The 16,376-nt window shown below is 37.5% G+C and overlaps 1 protein-coding gene across 2 annotated transcripts in view; it reads left to right on the forward strand.

Annotated features, from left to right (window-relative positions):
* Positions 1-3,906: 3,906 nt before the first annotated feature.
* The window catches only part of LOC139128817 (lectin BRA-3-like), a 434,059-nt gene continuing 421,589 nt past the window's right edge, over positions 3,907-16,376 (forward strand). The window contains exons 1-6 of one of the 2 annotated variants that reach the window (XM_070694526.1): positions 3,907-4,008; positions 5,091-5,158; positions 5,590-5,602; positions 6,086-6,491; positions 6,913-6,992; positions 7,517-7,702. In XM_070694526.1, the coding sequence (XP_070550627.1) occupies positions 5,105-5,158; positions 5,590-5,602; positions 6,086-6,491; positions 6,913-6,992; positions 7,517-7,539 (576 nt within the window). In that variant the 5' untranslated portion in view covers positions 3,907-4,008; positions 5,091-5,104 and the 3' untranslated portion in view covers positions 7,540-7,702. Of the gene's footprint in view, positions 4,009-5,090; positions 5,159-5,589; positions 5,603-6,085; positions 6,492-6,912; positions 6,993-7,516; positions 7,703-16,376 lie in introns of those variants that run through there. The other variant, XM_070694525.1, reaches the window with a different exon arrangement.

Below are 16,376 nucleotides of genomic sequence, written 5' to 3' on the forward strand. Positions count from 1 at the left end.
GACTGAATTAATTGGACTCCTATAGCGTTTATGTTTTGTTATGCTGGGATACAGTGACAATAATTTTAAAGTACGCCAAAACGTTTACCTACGAAAAGCTACTTGAAAAGTTTATATACATGATTTTAAACTGATCGATCATTTTGAAACACGCACATTAAAACGTGTTTGCTTCACGGGTAAGAATGGAAAACCGTATTCAAAACTAAACCTGAGTGCTGTCTTGCCAGATATTCAATTATTTTAAACGTTGTCTGTATTATTCGTTTTTGGACAGAAGACACAATAATTTATGTGAGATAAATAGTAGCGAGAATTAATTCCAATGATACTCAAGAGATAAAGGGTTTACTTCAGACACAGAAATCATCAGAAAGCAAAGCAAACACCAATTTATATTTCCTTAAGTTAGTATTAATCAGATCATCAACACTACAAACTTTGAACTCTTTCAGTGTGCAGTGGCATTCCTACGAAGTCGGATCAGTTATGTCTGAGACACTGTGATCCTTCGATGCTTTCGTTTCGAAACCCTGAGTTGTTCCTTCTTGAGTCGTTTGAATTTATGTGTTTTCTTTGGTTCATGTTTGATTGCTTTGCACTTCTAATAATATTGATAGAATATATGAAAACTGTTACTGCGTCTTTCCCGTTCGTTTGTTTGTTCAGTCGTTCCTTCACAAATGTGTATTTTATGTTTCTTTGAATGCGATTATCATTTGTTTCGAAAATATTTGTTTCAGTATTTCATGGGATATCTTGGCATCATCACGTAACACTGAAAATCTATGACATTTTATTGGGAAATTACTATGTAACAGGTGTCTAAATATATATACACACACAAACACACACACATACACACCTACACACACACATATACATATATAAATATATATATATATATATATATATATATATATATATATATATATATATATATATATATATATATATATTAAAATATTACAATCACGCAAGCATTTCCACTATTGATAAAACAGAAACATCTCAGTGTCTCTCTGTCTATCGACTTTCCTGCTTTGTAGCACCTCAATTTCCATCGGTCTGTTTGTCCTTCAATCACACACACATTATATATATATATATATATATATATATATATATATATATATATATATATATATATATATATATATATATATTATATATATATATAAATGTCGGGCTTATCAACACATACTGTGTGTACTTTAGAAGAAAACGTGTTATACCCTGCCACGCAGAGCAGACTGGCATTCATGTAGACGCCAGAGTAGTAGCCGAGGCCCTAGTCTTTGGTCCTTGCAAAATTTGCAGCCACTTCAGTGTGTGTATACGGTGATTTGTGTCTTTCACTATTTTTTTCCCCCATTGTGGCGGGTGGTAACGTAGTGATCGGAACATGTACACAGAGGTCCACACAGCATCGTACTTATGTGCACCAGCTGTGGTGACAGCCTAGACTTGGTTCAAGTCGGTGAATTTCTAAAAAGAACTTTTGTGATAGTTTCTCTTCTGACTCTCCTTTTCATTTAAACCTATTTGGAATTTATCAGCCCAGGCCTCAAGCCAGGTTTTCCTTGCGATTAACTGAACGCGTTACCTTTGAGTCTGCGCAGTAGTGGGTTTATTGTTTCTGCCGATTCCGGGAGAAACTCCCCCTGTATAGAGTTCACCCCACTCACGCGTTTCACATTAAAACAGAACACAAATCATCGCATTAATCCCACTCAAACATTCAATAATCACAGACTTGAACCAAATCTAACAGTAGCCCACAGTTACTGAAAAAGACCGACTGAACGTTAACTGAAGTTAACTTCCCTACTGTGTTGCCTCTCTTTTACCACGGTCCCTTTTACTGAAGTACACGTGCACCACGGCGACTGAACTGCGAATCTCCTTTCTGAAATATTTTTTCACTCACTCAATTAAACTACATTGGGTGAGTAAGGAGATCAAGCCAAGATATCCATGAAACACTGAAACAAATATTTTCGAAACAAATGATAATAGCATACAAAGAAACATAAAAGACACATTAGTGAAGGAACGACTAAACAAACAAACGAACGAACGGGAAGAGACGCAGTAACAGTTTTCATATATTCTATCAATATTATTAGAAGTGCAAAGCAATCAAACATGAACCAAAGAAAACACATAAATTCAAACGACTCAAGAAGGAACAACTCAGGGTTTCGAAACGAAAGTGTCAAAGGATCAAATATTTCTCGCTGACGCACGGGTGTTCCGCTGGGTATTCTACTAGATCGATCGATTTTTTGGTCGATCTATCGATCCCGTAATCGATATGCCCGCCCCTGCAACCTATAAGTGAGTATTTAGGTTGCAGTGGCGGGCATGTCGACTACGGGTCGATAGATCGAGCAGAAAATCGATCGATCTAGTAGACTATCCAGCTAATGAGCGCCTGTGCGCATTAACGTATTGCTCGTGTCGTTTGCTAAGATACAGTCAGTTTCGCGTAGCGGCAGATTATCTAGTTTAGCCTGATAAAATAACGTCCACAATCAAAGTCCCTCCACAACCGTGGGGGGGGGGGAGACTGTGCCACGATGTTTGTTGGAGAGCGCTCCAGTCGGAATATTTACATGGCAACGTTAGCCACGCCTGACACAGGCAGGCTGTCCATGACGTCAGAGTATTACGCGATATACATCATTCTCTTTTCGCGGTATGTCAAAACAGAGGACCGAAAAATACAAAAGTTTCTTACGACTTACCACTTACCTTCATGATTATTTGTAATATCCACCTTCTCTGCTCGGTTATATCGTTATGCTACATAATTCCTCACCACAAGAATTTGGAGAGTGTTCTAGTTGGGGTATTTACATGGATTTCTGGCTTTTTTTGCTTATGAGCGCTAAAAGTGTCCCGAAACATTTGGCGTTTATCTCGGTTTCAAAGTGTGAACAGGATCCGGTGTCTTGGGAACAGCGTGAATTGGCGTGCGTTCACACGCAGCTATTGAACCTTAACCACAGAACATACAAGTTACTATATTTCAGGATTGTATTGAATATTTTAGGACGCTTGAAATATTATTCTGTTATTAAGAAACGTTGGAAGTACGTTTCAATTTACGAATACCGAAACAAAAATGAAATCTATTAGATGTTTCAGAGCAATAAAGGACTGTCAAGAAACTTATTTTGTCTCGCTACATACGTATAAGTAAATTTTTCGCTTTCTACTGTGAAAGTATTGCTGAACAGAAGAGGAGAACATATTCATATACAGGAAATATATTTTCTAAAAATTGACAAGGTGCCTTGGAAAATGTTGAAATTACCAAATATTTGGCAAATACTCTAAGAAAATGAAATACACGACAGGGAGGTGTTTCCATCTACCGATTTGTTATAAAAAGTTGAACACATCTTATGTTATGTATACTTGCCTCTTTCCTGAAATCTTTCAGGTTTGCGCCATTCGAACACCAATCTTATTTTCTACGATTTACGAAGTAAATACTTTTCAATAAAAGAAATTAATTACCTTAGCTGCCACAAAAAATATGGGCAATTCGACAGAATATATTCGAATTGTAAAGAAGCTAAGAAATATCACCTATAAAGAATTTACCATTAGCCATTGGTATCAACAAATCAGTAGATCATTACGAGTTGATGAATACATGCCACATTTTTATCTCAATGTTTTGCTTACTCAAGAAGAAAATGATTTGACAAAATATGGAACCACTTTGAAATGTTTATTTGTATTCAGACGGAAAGAGTTATAGACAAAGTGTGAAACAGATGTTCATTATGATAGTTTTGAAGATAAAACTGTTTATCGATAACAATGAAGGTTTTACTTTATTAAAAAACGTAAACTCAGCGCCTGTAAATTTGTGATTTGTGATTGATGAAGCCTTGATTCTGCCCCGTTTCTCTTTCCTATATAAGCAGGTGTAATGAACACAAGGAACATCACTGAAGACCAGCTCTTCCACTGGTACCACTGCTGAGACTGGTAAGTAAACCGATAACGATATTTGTCGTGTGTTTGTTGATATTGCCTGTGAGGTGAATTTTTTTGAACTGATGAATCTTTCATCAGCTGCTTATTACTGGGACTTATGCCTTTGTTTTCTCGGTTCCTGGAGTGGACTAAAAGCTCAAAATATTGAAACTCCACTTAAATCTTTTATTGAGAATTTAACCTGAATATTCCCTTATGTATGCCAGTAACTACAGTGATTTAAATGTTTATGTAAATAAAACCCTTATAGTAAGCTGTAACTCATTAATCTTACCTTTTTGTGTGAAAAGCTTTAAGTGAGATAACCACAATACGATCTGACGCCTGCACGCTCAAATTTATGTAAGGTGGACCTGCTAGTTTTGCATTCTCGGATGCGCAGAGAGAAAGCGTGCGACAGAAAGTCTCTCTGGACTAGCGATTATAACTCCACTGCGATCACAACAAAACAGTCGCGATTATTCCACTACATTGTATTCAGAAATATCAACTTTTGTCCATAGAATTGGACCAAGTCTAGCTAGCAACAAACAAACCTTTAAATTATTTCAGGAGGTTAAACATGCAAGCGAAACGATTTGTCTTGCTAGAGATTCATTGAAAGCATTATATTCTGTTTATTTTTCCTCTCAGCGATTCATGAATATTGGGTTATTTACCGAATACCAGGAATAACGTACATAGTAACAGTGGAATCTGAGACTCGTAGCGTTGCGGACAATACCGCAGCGTACTAGAACATAATCTGGTATTTTTTAATACCCTTCATATTATATACCTTTTCTACTTGACTTTTTGCAAGGAAGGTCGAAAGTATAGCTTTTGAGAATTCCCTGTCGTACACTGCGTCGCACGATAGGGAGCAGAATGGAAACTCTTTCAGCCCATCAGCTAAGCGTAAAGAACGAAAATTGAACCCACGCAGTGCAGAGTGTACGTGCTAGAAGTTGTTGTTCCACAGCATAAATTCACAGAAATTCACTGGTATTGTACTGTCACCATTACTACGTGACTTAATGATCATTAGATATATATTGTTACTTATTGACGCCGCTCTTTCTCTTTGTCTCCAGATATCACACCAAACATGACTTTTAAATTGGCAGTCATCTTCTTTGCCTGTGTGGCGATGTGCTATGCTGTGAGTATACACGATTTACATCGCCGACTAAATCAAAATGTTTTTTAGAAAATTGGTCTCGTTTACGATTAACGCAAATTTTGTCTACTCTTTACTCGTATTACAGTGATTCTCCTTTAGTTTAAAAAGCTGCCAATATTGTTTTGCCCCCTTTGCGGTATTAAGTGTACAATGTGACCAAACATGCGTACTTCGTATGGTTGGAAGTGACTATTTTTCTAAAGAATATACTTTTAAAACTCAAAACTGCGTCATAGAGTTATTTCTCAAAGTAGGACTTTGATTTTGCCCAAATTAAGCATGAGGTAACTGGGTTAGCTGATGAGAACGAAATAGACGATTCCTTGGAACTAAAAGGTACCACACTATATTTTGCATTCTACGATAATCGACTAATTAACGTCTTTTCATTCTTTATCTCTCATGAGCAGCAAAGTCCTGCAGGTAAGTCATCTTGTTACAAATTAAAAGTCAGTTATATCATTATTAGCTAGCTGAAAGTTTCGTAAGTTTGTTGTCAAGCCAGCAAACTTACGAGATATAGAAAGTTGTTATTAAGAGAGTATCCTTGATACTTTTCGATCAAACTTTCTAGTACAACACGATTGGAACGAATTTTGGAGAATCGGATCTTTTTCTTGTTCAAAATTATCAAAAGTATTTAGTGCGCTCAGCTAAGTTGCAACATTATAGATCATCCGTGAAAACAAGTGTATTGCACAGAAAGGAAGGTGGATGAGCTTAATTACAACACTGCCCTATTGTCCTAAATTAGTTCATGTGTAAGTGAATATGTGGTGTCTGTTTTCATAATACATGCAATAGTTGTGTGCATTTCAAAAACTGAATGCATCAGTATTCATAACTTCTCAAACATGATGCTTTCAAAAGTTGTAATATCACTGCCATAACATATGCTTTTCACAGGCAATTTCACTCTTGAAAGTTGTGAAAAGGGAGATTGTGATTGCACAGTGTATGTATTCTACTGTCAACAAGACTCTACCGTTCACCCATACCAACCGAAAGCAGCTGAACTGTGCAGCACCCTTTCAGTACTGCCTGGTGGACCATCAGGTCGCCTGGCATCGTTACGTACTCCACGGATCGACTCTGAGGTCAGAAATTATATCACCACCCATGGCCTGGATGGAAGCTCGTGCATCACCAGATTCGGCTTCTGGATCGGCCTTAGCGACGGCTTAGTGGAGGGTGAATACGTTTGGAGCGATGGAGGAGCTCTTTGCCCCCACGACTTCCGCAACTGGGCACCACGGGAACCAAACAACAACACAAAGCAAAATCCAGATGGACAAGATTGCGTACAACTTTGGTAAGAATACGTAGGACATTACAGTTCAAACGAGTGGTAAAATCTATCTTACAACCAATGTCAAAATTATTCCATGACCAAATTAAAGCAAAGCATTCTTATGATAACCATTCTTGCTGACAACGATTCTCGCTTAAGCAAACATTTATTCACCGTTGTCGTTTCTATCCCCGTCCAGTTTAAAATTTGGCATGCATGCAATAAAGCCAGAAACAATAGTTTTTCTTTAATCGACTGAATCGTACTTAATGCATATTTTAGTATCCATTTGAAATACTGGCATGACAGTAGATTTTCAGTGCAGTTTGGTTTTATAATTATAAAGTAATTTCTTTTTTTATGGCTTCTCTTGATGTATTGTATTACGCCTCGAAGCAGAGCTCACCCTTACAAAAATTGTGCTGTGTATTGATCCCAACAGGTTCAGGGGCTCTCGAAATGGTCTTTGGGACGACGAATACTGCGACTACCGACCAAAGGGCATTGTCTGTGAAATTCCAGGTATGCACAATCTAATTACGTTTATTCATGTCATTTGATAAAAGCAACATAATATGTTTTGGGATAGAGTCAATTCTATATATCATATTCGGCTCAAACATATTTAACAAGGATTGTTGTAAACTAGAAAAACTGAGTATTACTGAAATAACATATCGTTATTAGATGTAAAAAGAAGCCTTTGTGCGATTAAATCTTAAAATTCTTGTTTTATAGAAGAAGCGAATTTCGGTTTCCTAAGTGCCTTGCTTTTGCACATCTGTTCTAAGAATATAAGTTAAAACAACTACTTTCAATGCAGGAAAATACCAAAACCTCTGAAAAACTGCTATTTAATTAAAAGTAGATGGGAGTACGAGCTTACATTGGCTCCTTTTATTTGCATATTTCCACAGATACCAGACTTCACTAAAGACTTTCTTATATTTGTATCGTTGCGGTAATTTCTAAAACATTTTATAAGCTATGTACACATACATAATCCGTACGTTTTAATCTCCACCCATTTTGTTTCTTTTTTTCAGATCCCCATTGCCATTCCCTGTGATAGAAAGTCCATGATCGCTTGCAACATAAAACACGGTATACAAATGGCACTATCTGCGGTAGTTTCGAGAATGTATCATTCTTTGTTGTTTCACTGTAGCTAATTTAGAGATTACTGTCAATTTGTGAAAAAGTTTTTCCGAAATAAATCGTCATTAAAGCAAGCACGTCGTTCTAACAAGCGTTGATTCATTTGGAAAATAGTTCAGTCAAGGACTATAAGAAACACCTTGGCGGATTTAGCTGTGCTCTTTGATTCCCTTTTTATCCTTTAAAGGTATGCAGTCACCTGTAATCTAAATATGCCCATATATGGTCAAAGGGGCGTTCCTTGGTATTCACTATTTAATTCTTTCCCAGGGAACAGTACATGACAGACTTTGGTTACTCTGAATCCAACGAAACATGTTTGTTTTTAACATGCACACAAAAATCCTACTTAAGGTGCTTTTCAAGGAATGTAATTGTCGCGCCATATAATTTGAATGGAGTCTCAGAGACAAAATCGCAGACATGGATTTGAAGGGTATTGCTAAGGCTTGTCAATGCATACATTTCAACCGGAGATCGTGCAGCCTCTTCGCTAAATGGAGGAAAAAACTGATTTTGGAAGGTTCAGCAAAACGCTTTTCACGTGACTATTATGCAAATAATGACTGTATTGTGCACGGTCGGATTTCTCAATCTCGGGGCTTTCAGAAAATATAGGGTTTGGGATTTCTTCAAGTGAGAAAAAATAAATTCTGAAACTGTTTATAAGGTATGTAGCTACCATTATAAAAAGGTCAACATTTGGATGAAAGGTCTCCACAGATAGATAAGCTTTAACGCAGTCAAAAACTTAGAGTGTTGCATTTTCTTTTACAAGACATTTAGCTACGGAACAATCGGGCATCTCCCCTTATTAATGGGGACAAAAAGGACAAAGAATTGCTTTAATAGTCCAGTGTACTTTTACGGTCAATGACCCTGAGTGACCCCATGTCAATCCAAAGTGCAGAAAATTGTCTGCTTTGTTGAGGGCACTTTTGGCCGAAATCAAAACTGCCACATCAGCACAAGAGCTCCCAGAAATGGCTGAATCTTGCTGATTTCCCCTTGAAATTCATAGAAATAAATCAGCTCTGTAGATTAAGATGACTTTTGATCATTCTATTAACGTTTTCTGACCAAACAGCCCCTAGTGAATGAATGATTGGACGAAAACTCTAACATGTTGGTAGATTTAACCAAATTTGAGTTTCCGGCCTGAAACAATTTTTTTTCTTGAGCTACACATGATAGATATGTGAGAAAACAGTTTCATTCTGCCATGGAAGTGAAAAGTGATGTGACGAGTGAAGATCAGAATATTAAAAGATGTTGCCCTTTTCCTGCTAGTAGAGTTAAGGAGCCCACCTGGTGCTTGCCAAAAAATAAAATTGCCACCAGAGTGTAGGAGCTACCTCGAATCTCTGAATGTTGTATATTTTGCTGGGAATTGAAACAAATAAACTTGCTTTTCAACCATTTTAATGTGTAGCAGGTCAACTTTCCAAAGATGAACCTCCGCATGTCGGTAGACTTTAATCCAATTCAGAAACAAACAGTGATACATTCTTCTAAGAACACTTTTTGACCAGCAGTTTTTGAAGTTATTCTTTTTTTTTATTTAGCCCATCATCCAACGGGCGCTAGCCCATTTACAGGATATTTACAGGATGAGGTACACTTAACCCACTACCCCAAAGTGCCTTGCTCAGGCACAACACCGTGCTAGAGTCTTGAACTCATCATCCTCCGACAGTGAATCCACTACTGTGGACCTACCGGGACTTGAACTCACCATCCTCCGATAGCCAGTCCGTTACCCTAGCCATGGTCCACAGTGACTGTTCTCAGAGGATGTTACAACATCAAGGATGTATAACATGCAGTTTGGGAGTACACTCTCTTTTGACCCAAAGTTGTGAATAAATGCTTATAAAACTGGCATCTTTCTAATTTGTCATTTGAACATACCCGGTACTAGACAAGCCATTGTAACTTACTGCACAGCAGGATCTGAACACAAAACCTCAACAGTTCTTGGATCAATCAATTTTGGAGAAACTAATTCTTAACAAAGTCATCCTTTAAATTGCCTATGAATAAAATTTTGCAAATTACACCATAACATGAACAAAGTGGACTAAGGTCACTCCTTGGAACATGTTACTCTAAATACACAAGTAATCACTTTATTGATTTTCATTTTCAAAGTTGAATTCAATTGAAACAACTGACAAAAGGGTTCAATGAAAAGTCATTCATTTTTTGTTCTAAGTCTTTGAAAACACATCCATAAAGTAAAATATTATAAATACAAAAAGTGACACATAGGAGACAGAATTCTGTGTCGCAAAGGAATGGGAAATCTATGAAATATGTCTATATATGTTTATATTATATTGTAGGAATGAATTGTGTAATTTCAAAACATTTTTAATCTGAAAATGCTAAATATGATTACTGGCACTAGACGGTACTCCATGGTAATGTTCACTTCACCAAATGGTTGAACGCCCTCACATGGTTGCCATAACACCTAACATCCCAATGTACGTATGAGCATCTCATCCAAAGTGTTGAACCATAAAAAATTTGAATGTTTGGTTTTCTCTCTGTTCAAAATTCATCAGCAAGTCATCCAGTCCCCTTGGTCTGAATATTACACCTTTCAAGACATTTGATACAGTCTTATGAAAATTCCGATGTATGCTGCTCCTCACAATTTTCATGAGTTAAGTTCTCAGCTAGTGTGATGTCACATTGTTGTATCGCCTTCTACAGGGCATATTGAGAAATGCATCTTCTTGGTGTGGCATTGATAATAAGTTGTCAAATTGAATGTTATGCGGCTGACTTGCAGCATGTTTGCAAGGCTACATCTGATTGGTCGATCGTCACTATTCACAGCAACTTACGGAGTTTATTTGCATTATTCAACTATAGCAGTAAGATTCTGCCAACCAATTGGATAACAGCTTCAAAATCCCTGTAAGACGGCCCAGAATATGGCCATCTATGTCCAGCTCCATATCTGCCTGATTAGTGAAGTAACCTAAAGATTATTTGATCAGTCAAATCTTCTGTATTTCCTGACCAATACCAAAAAGAACCCATTGGATTATGTATGTAGATATAATCAATTTTCTATCTTTTCAACCATATTTTAATTTTGTAACTGAATTTTCATACTATTGCCTTATTTGACTTTTATATGGACGCTAAAGTCTGAAATAAAGATATAATAATAATAAAATACTGCGATAAAGGTTATTGTATTTCGGCACTCAATATGTGATAAGAGAACAGCAGTTCTGATGGAAAAAAAATTATAGGGCTGTTGGAATAGAAATTTGAGTAATGGTCAGCTAGGGATGGATATATCAACACTGACATGGCTTACATTGCTGACTGGATGTAATTTAAAATCCATGAGAGAAACATTGGAAGATATCTTGTAAAACAATAATTGTACAAAGACATAGCTAATAGGATTTAATTCTTTACAGTCTGAAAAGTTTTATGCCATCATCTTCAATCAGTTCATAATGTTGAACTTTTGAGACATATTATTAACATTTCTTTCTTACTCCAGAACTTTTGTTGAAATGCAAGGTGTTCAACATGTCCATTACAGCATACAGATACTGGTATAACGGTACATCATTACATGCATAACATCCATCATCCATACATGAATTCCAGTGTGGATATCTGGAGATCCGTCTGTCACAGTACTAAATTGTCCGGATTATTTGCACAGTGATTCCTCCCCTATTTCCATTACTATCCACTTTACTCACTTACAAGTCATCTTGATGACACAGTCCCCACTTGTTAATGGGTACTTTGATTACAGGTCCTCAGAGAGGATAGAGTCCTCTTCCTTAGGTCTGTGATAAAAATACTTTTGAATAAATTCGCTTGATACATGTCTGAGTTGTAGTTCAGGACATGAAAAAATCGTAATAAAATGGCCACATGTCGGCCATACTGGATCGTATCACAAAACAAATCAATGTGCATATGTATGACATAGGTCAATGTCCTTGTACCAAGTTTGAATAAAATCCGTTGAGATATGCCTGAGTTATGGCTCTGTACATGAAAAAATCGTAACAAAATGGCCGCACGGCAGCCATATTGGATCGTATCACATGAAAAATTGACGTGCATATCAATGACATTGGTCAATGTCCTTGTACCAACTTTGAATAAAATCGGTTGAAAACATGCCTGAGTAATGGCTCTGTACATGAAAAAATAGCAATAAAATGGCCGCCTGGCGGCCATATTGAATCCTATCACAAAATAAATCACGTGAATATGTACGACATAGGTCAATGTCCTTGTACCAAGTTTGAATAAAATCGGTTGAGATATGCCTGAGTTATGGCTCTGTACATGAAAAAATTGTAACAAAATGGCCGCCTGGCGGCCATATTGGATCGTATCACAAAACAAATTGATGTGCATATCTATGACATTGGTCAATGTCCTTGTACCAGCTTTGAATAAAATCGGTTGAAACTTGTCTGAGTTATGGCTCTGTACATGAAAAAATCGTAATAAAATGGCCGCCTGGCGGCCATATTGGATCATATCAGAAAACAAATTGACGTGCATCTGTATGACATATGAAGTAATCCTTGTACCAAGTTTGAATGAAATCGCTCCAGGCATCTCTGAGATATCTGCGTGAACGGACGGACGGACGCACGCACACACGCACGCACGGACATGACCAAACCTATAAGTCCCCCCGGACGGTGTCCGTGGGGACTAAAAATTGACTGTACAAAATTTTGAACAAAAACGTGATACTTAAATGTCATAAACCACTTGCTCATTGAACTTTGCCCTGTAAACATTGTCTGACACCTTAGGGAGCCTTACTATCATTCAGGCTTACTTGGGAAAGTCATTTCCTGCGTATGTTTGTCATTCAGATTTGAATTTCTTCACTGCCACTGGTTCTGTGTTTGGCTCGCCTGTGCAATTATCTTCTGCCGTTCGCTTGAGGATACTTGCTCCAATGTCTCCATCCTCATCATTCTCCTCATCAACTGCATCTTTTTCATCATTTTCCATTGGATTAATATTAATGGTACATTTGTAAGACATTATTGCCTTATGTATTTCAAGTGGTTCCAGATAAGGAAAGTGATAGCAAAACACTTTTGGAGCTGACACAGGAACTGTGTATTTCACGCTGGCCTCATAAAACAACATGTACGCACATTCATCTCTGAACTCTGGCTGATTGTTGGTGATAACTTGGCATTTTGTGGAGTTTTCCTGAAACTTGTAGAGTACAAGTCTGTCTTCGATTGGGCAGAGCGACTTGAAGCAGAACTGACCATCAGCAAGGCTTGGTCCCAGATGGCATATCATGGCATACAATGTGTAAGTGACACAATGGCCGCCACTTTTCAGTTCTAGGTTATGAGGAATGATGATATCTTCTGGAGACTTTACATTGCCTTGGTTGTCAAATCTATTCAACCTGACTGTGAAAATTGCTGGCAAGTGTGTCACATGGCTGGTTGAGATGAGATAATTCACGTTCTTCGGAATCTGCATCGAAAACCCTATTCCTGAATAAGTTTACTATCTCCTTCTGCACTGAGAGTTTCTCACCCTGTTGTATGTCAAAGTTGAACCCCATCATTTTCCTTTTATAGTGTGAGAAAATGCGACAAGCCCTCTCGCATGCGATCTCCTCTCCCATAGTGAGGGTGAATATCGAATCAACCACATCCTCACCAAAGTTCTCTTCAAATTTCAAAACGACAGCGATAAGGTAAGCCAGTACATCATTCTCCACATTTTCTCTCAGAATCTCGTTGCTATGTAACCTTGCCTCTGCCAACATATCCCAAATCCACTCTGGAGAAAAGTGCGGTCTGCTAAAAGAAAGCAGTATCGACCGCTGGAGTAGTAGAAGCAGTGATGTATTGTCTTCTTCTTCTTCTAGGCATCATGCATGGTGTGTTGAACATGGCACTGTCATTGAAGTTATTTCACGAAAGGGTCTTGTTTCGCTTAAAAACGTAGCACTCTGATGATATAAGTGAGGTTGGGTTTAGGGGTAATTTTCAGGTGGGTCATTTTGTTGACATATTCTTAGGAATTCTCGAAAAAAGATTTTCCGAGCAAAGTAGTCAGACAACATGGTATCCTTTTTACCCGAGCTTGCAGACATGGTACTGGTTTGTTCTGATAAAGATATATTTGTCTTGGTCACAGCAATCCTTGATGTTACACATTTTAGGCATATGTTCAGCTAAAGCTGGCTGTTGAGGCCGTAATGAATCTGCAGTACAGGCACTTGCCTCAACTTTAATCTCTTGAACAGTACCATTTGTTAAATTCATGGTTCTTCGTGCCATGGCTTCCACAGGTGTACAAGGTGCTCGTACTTTATTGATTATAACTTTATAGTAGCAGGAACAACATCGTCTAACACGTCTGTAGCAGTCGCATGGAAAAATTCCGATGATATTTCAGGATTGGTGTTGCACCGGTAATCAGAGAATTTGGCTGCCAGCTTGACTTGAAAATCATTGATATTCATTTTCCGATAGTTCCGGCGAGAAGTAGTGACTTTGGAGTTTGGTGGACGCTGTACTTTCATGCTTAAATGGGCAAGATTGTAATTTCAGATAAGAGAATCGTCGATCCCGATAGAATGTAAAAAAAGTGGTCAGCTGATCTTGTGATAAGTAAGTCGAGAGTGTGTCCTTTGATGTGTATTGAACCATGCACATGCTGCTGCAATCCCATCGACTGAAGTAGATTGAAGAGTTTGATAGTGTCCGGTGAAGTGATGTCCTCAAAGTGAAAGTTAAAATCGCCGGCGATAACAAGATGACCAGGTTAAATAACGGCGCTTTCGAGAAGAGTGGAAAGTCGGACATACATTGCTTTATAGTTACTTTTGCGGTATTCTTCAATGACTTTGGTGGAAGATAGATAGTATTAATGTTGAGGAGTTGACTGGATGAACGGAGAGTTGTGATTAATGATTCAAATAGTGGTATGAGCAGGATTTCTTTTCAACAACGCGATGTCAAAGTAGAAAGTTTAGAAAAAACACAAATCGCACAATTTTAAAAATATTTGATAGGTAGCGCAAATTACAAAACGCTGATTGGCAAATCTTGATAATATGACAGCAGATAATGCCGATGATTGTAATAATGACCAAAACGCAATTAAAATTGACTTGTGAAGATGGGTACCGACCGGGAAAAGTCAGCCGGAACATTTTGAAAGCAGATCACCCAGAAAACCTGACTGACTGTTTGGACTGTGGTTGTGAAGTTAAATAAAAAAACCCGACAAATTATTATTACTGATAGAAGCAACATAACGACTTTCTGACAGAAAGCAGGTCCAGTATGATAGGGAGACGTGACAATAGACAAAAAGTAGTTTGGTCAAGCGCGTTTTAACAAGGGTGACTTGGTTTTATTGAAACAAACAAATGTAATGGATATAGGCCAGACGTTAATCATGCGCTAATCCTTGTCAACAAACGCCTTCTCGGAGTTCTCCTCCAATCGGTCGAGAAACCCTCACTTAAAATTCCTACGTCACCAGCTAATCCGTCGATATGCTGGTTTTTTGAATAAATAAACAGTCGATATGCTAATTTATTGAATACATAATCAGCTAGCTTGGCCGGAAATTTCTTCACGGCAGTTTCTGTCATGTACCGGTACGCAGCATCCAACACAAATTTAAAATTCTCCCAAGCTTAACTCTGTTAATCTGGTATGTTAATTACATGTAAAGTACAAGGGATTAGACACCCTGTTAACAGATTAAATTTTAATCTATTTCTTTAACCACTATGTGACCTTTGGCACGATGTGTATTTATACAACATCGAATAGAAATGCAAACATAAAACAAACACAATTAAATCGATTCGAATTTAAATTTCTAGTCCAGTTTATGTATTCCATCGAGGTCGTGCTCCTTTGCCTGACTTTGACAGAGGCTCATGGGTAAATAAGTTGGTGCAATACGTAATTTGGTGGTCCGTAGATTATACTCATGTAGGCTGTGCTGATATGCTACATACACTGTAAAGTTAAGTGTTCAAAGATAGAACACCAATTAAACGCCTTTTGTAACACTTTTTGAACGCGTCTAGACGTTCAGAAATTTAACACTACGTGTTCAACCAACGTTCAATTTTTGAACACACGTGTGCAGATTTTGAACGCTACGTGTTCATCAGACACTATATTGAACACCATGGTGTTCCATATCTGAACACACGTTGCACATGAAATGTGTTCAAAAAATTGAACGCATTTACGCGTTCAAAGGGCTGTAACACTTTTTGAACGCATGGACGCCGTTCAACGATAAGTGTGTTAAAGGCTAGAACACATGATGCGCGCTTGTTGAACACCTTTAATTTTGGGCGTTCAGGGGGTGTTCAAGCCTTGAAATAGCATTACAGACCACTGATATTCAGTTAAATTATTTTATTGTAAAAGTACACAAAGCATTTCTAGAGTGAGTAAAATACAATAATTTACTGTAAAGTGGGCAAATAAATATTGCCAATTTGTATGTAAAGTTTGTCAGAAGAAAATATCACCGGTGTTAACACCCTTCTATCAACAACATAAGCAATAAAAATCACCATGAACACTGTAGATCGTTTTAAAGAATATGAACAAAGTAATGACCAAACATATTTTACTTAAATATTATGGATTACGTTTTAAGGTTCATACTTGTTCAAAATGTACAAAAAATCACCTGGAAAAGCTCAAAATTTGGCTTACT

This window comes from Ptychodera flava, unplaced genomic scaffold, assembly GCF_041260155.1.
Source record: "Ptychodera flava strain L36383 unplaced genomic scaffold, AS_Pfla_20210202 Scaffold_72__1_contigs__length_606033_pilon, whole genome shotgun sequence".
NCBI classification, from domain to species: Eukaryota; Metazoa; Hemichordata; class Enteropneusta; family Ptychoderidae; genus Ptychodera; species Ptychodera flava.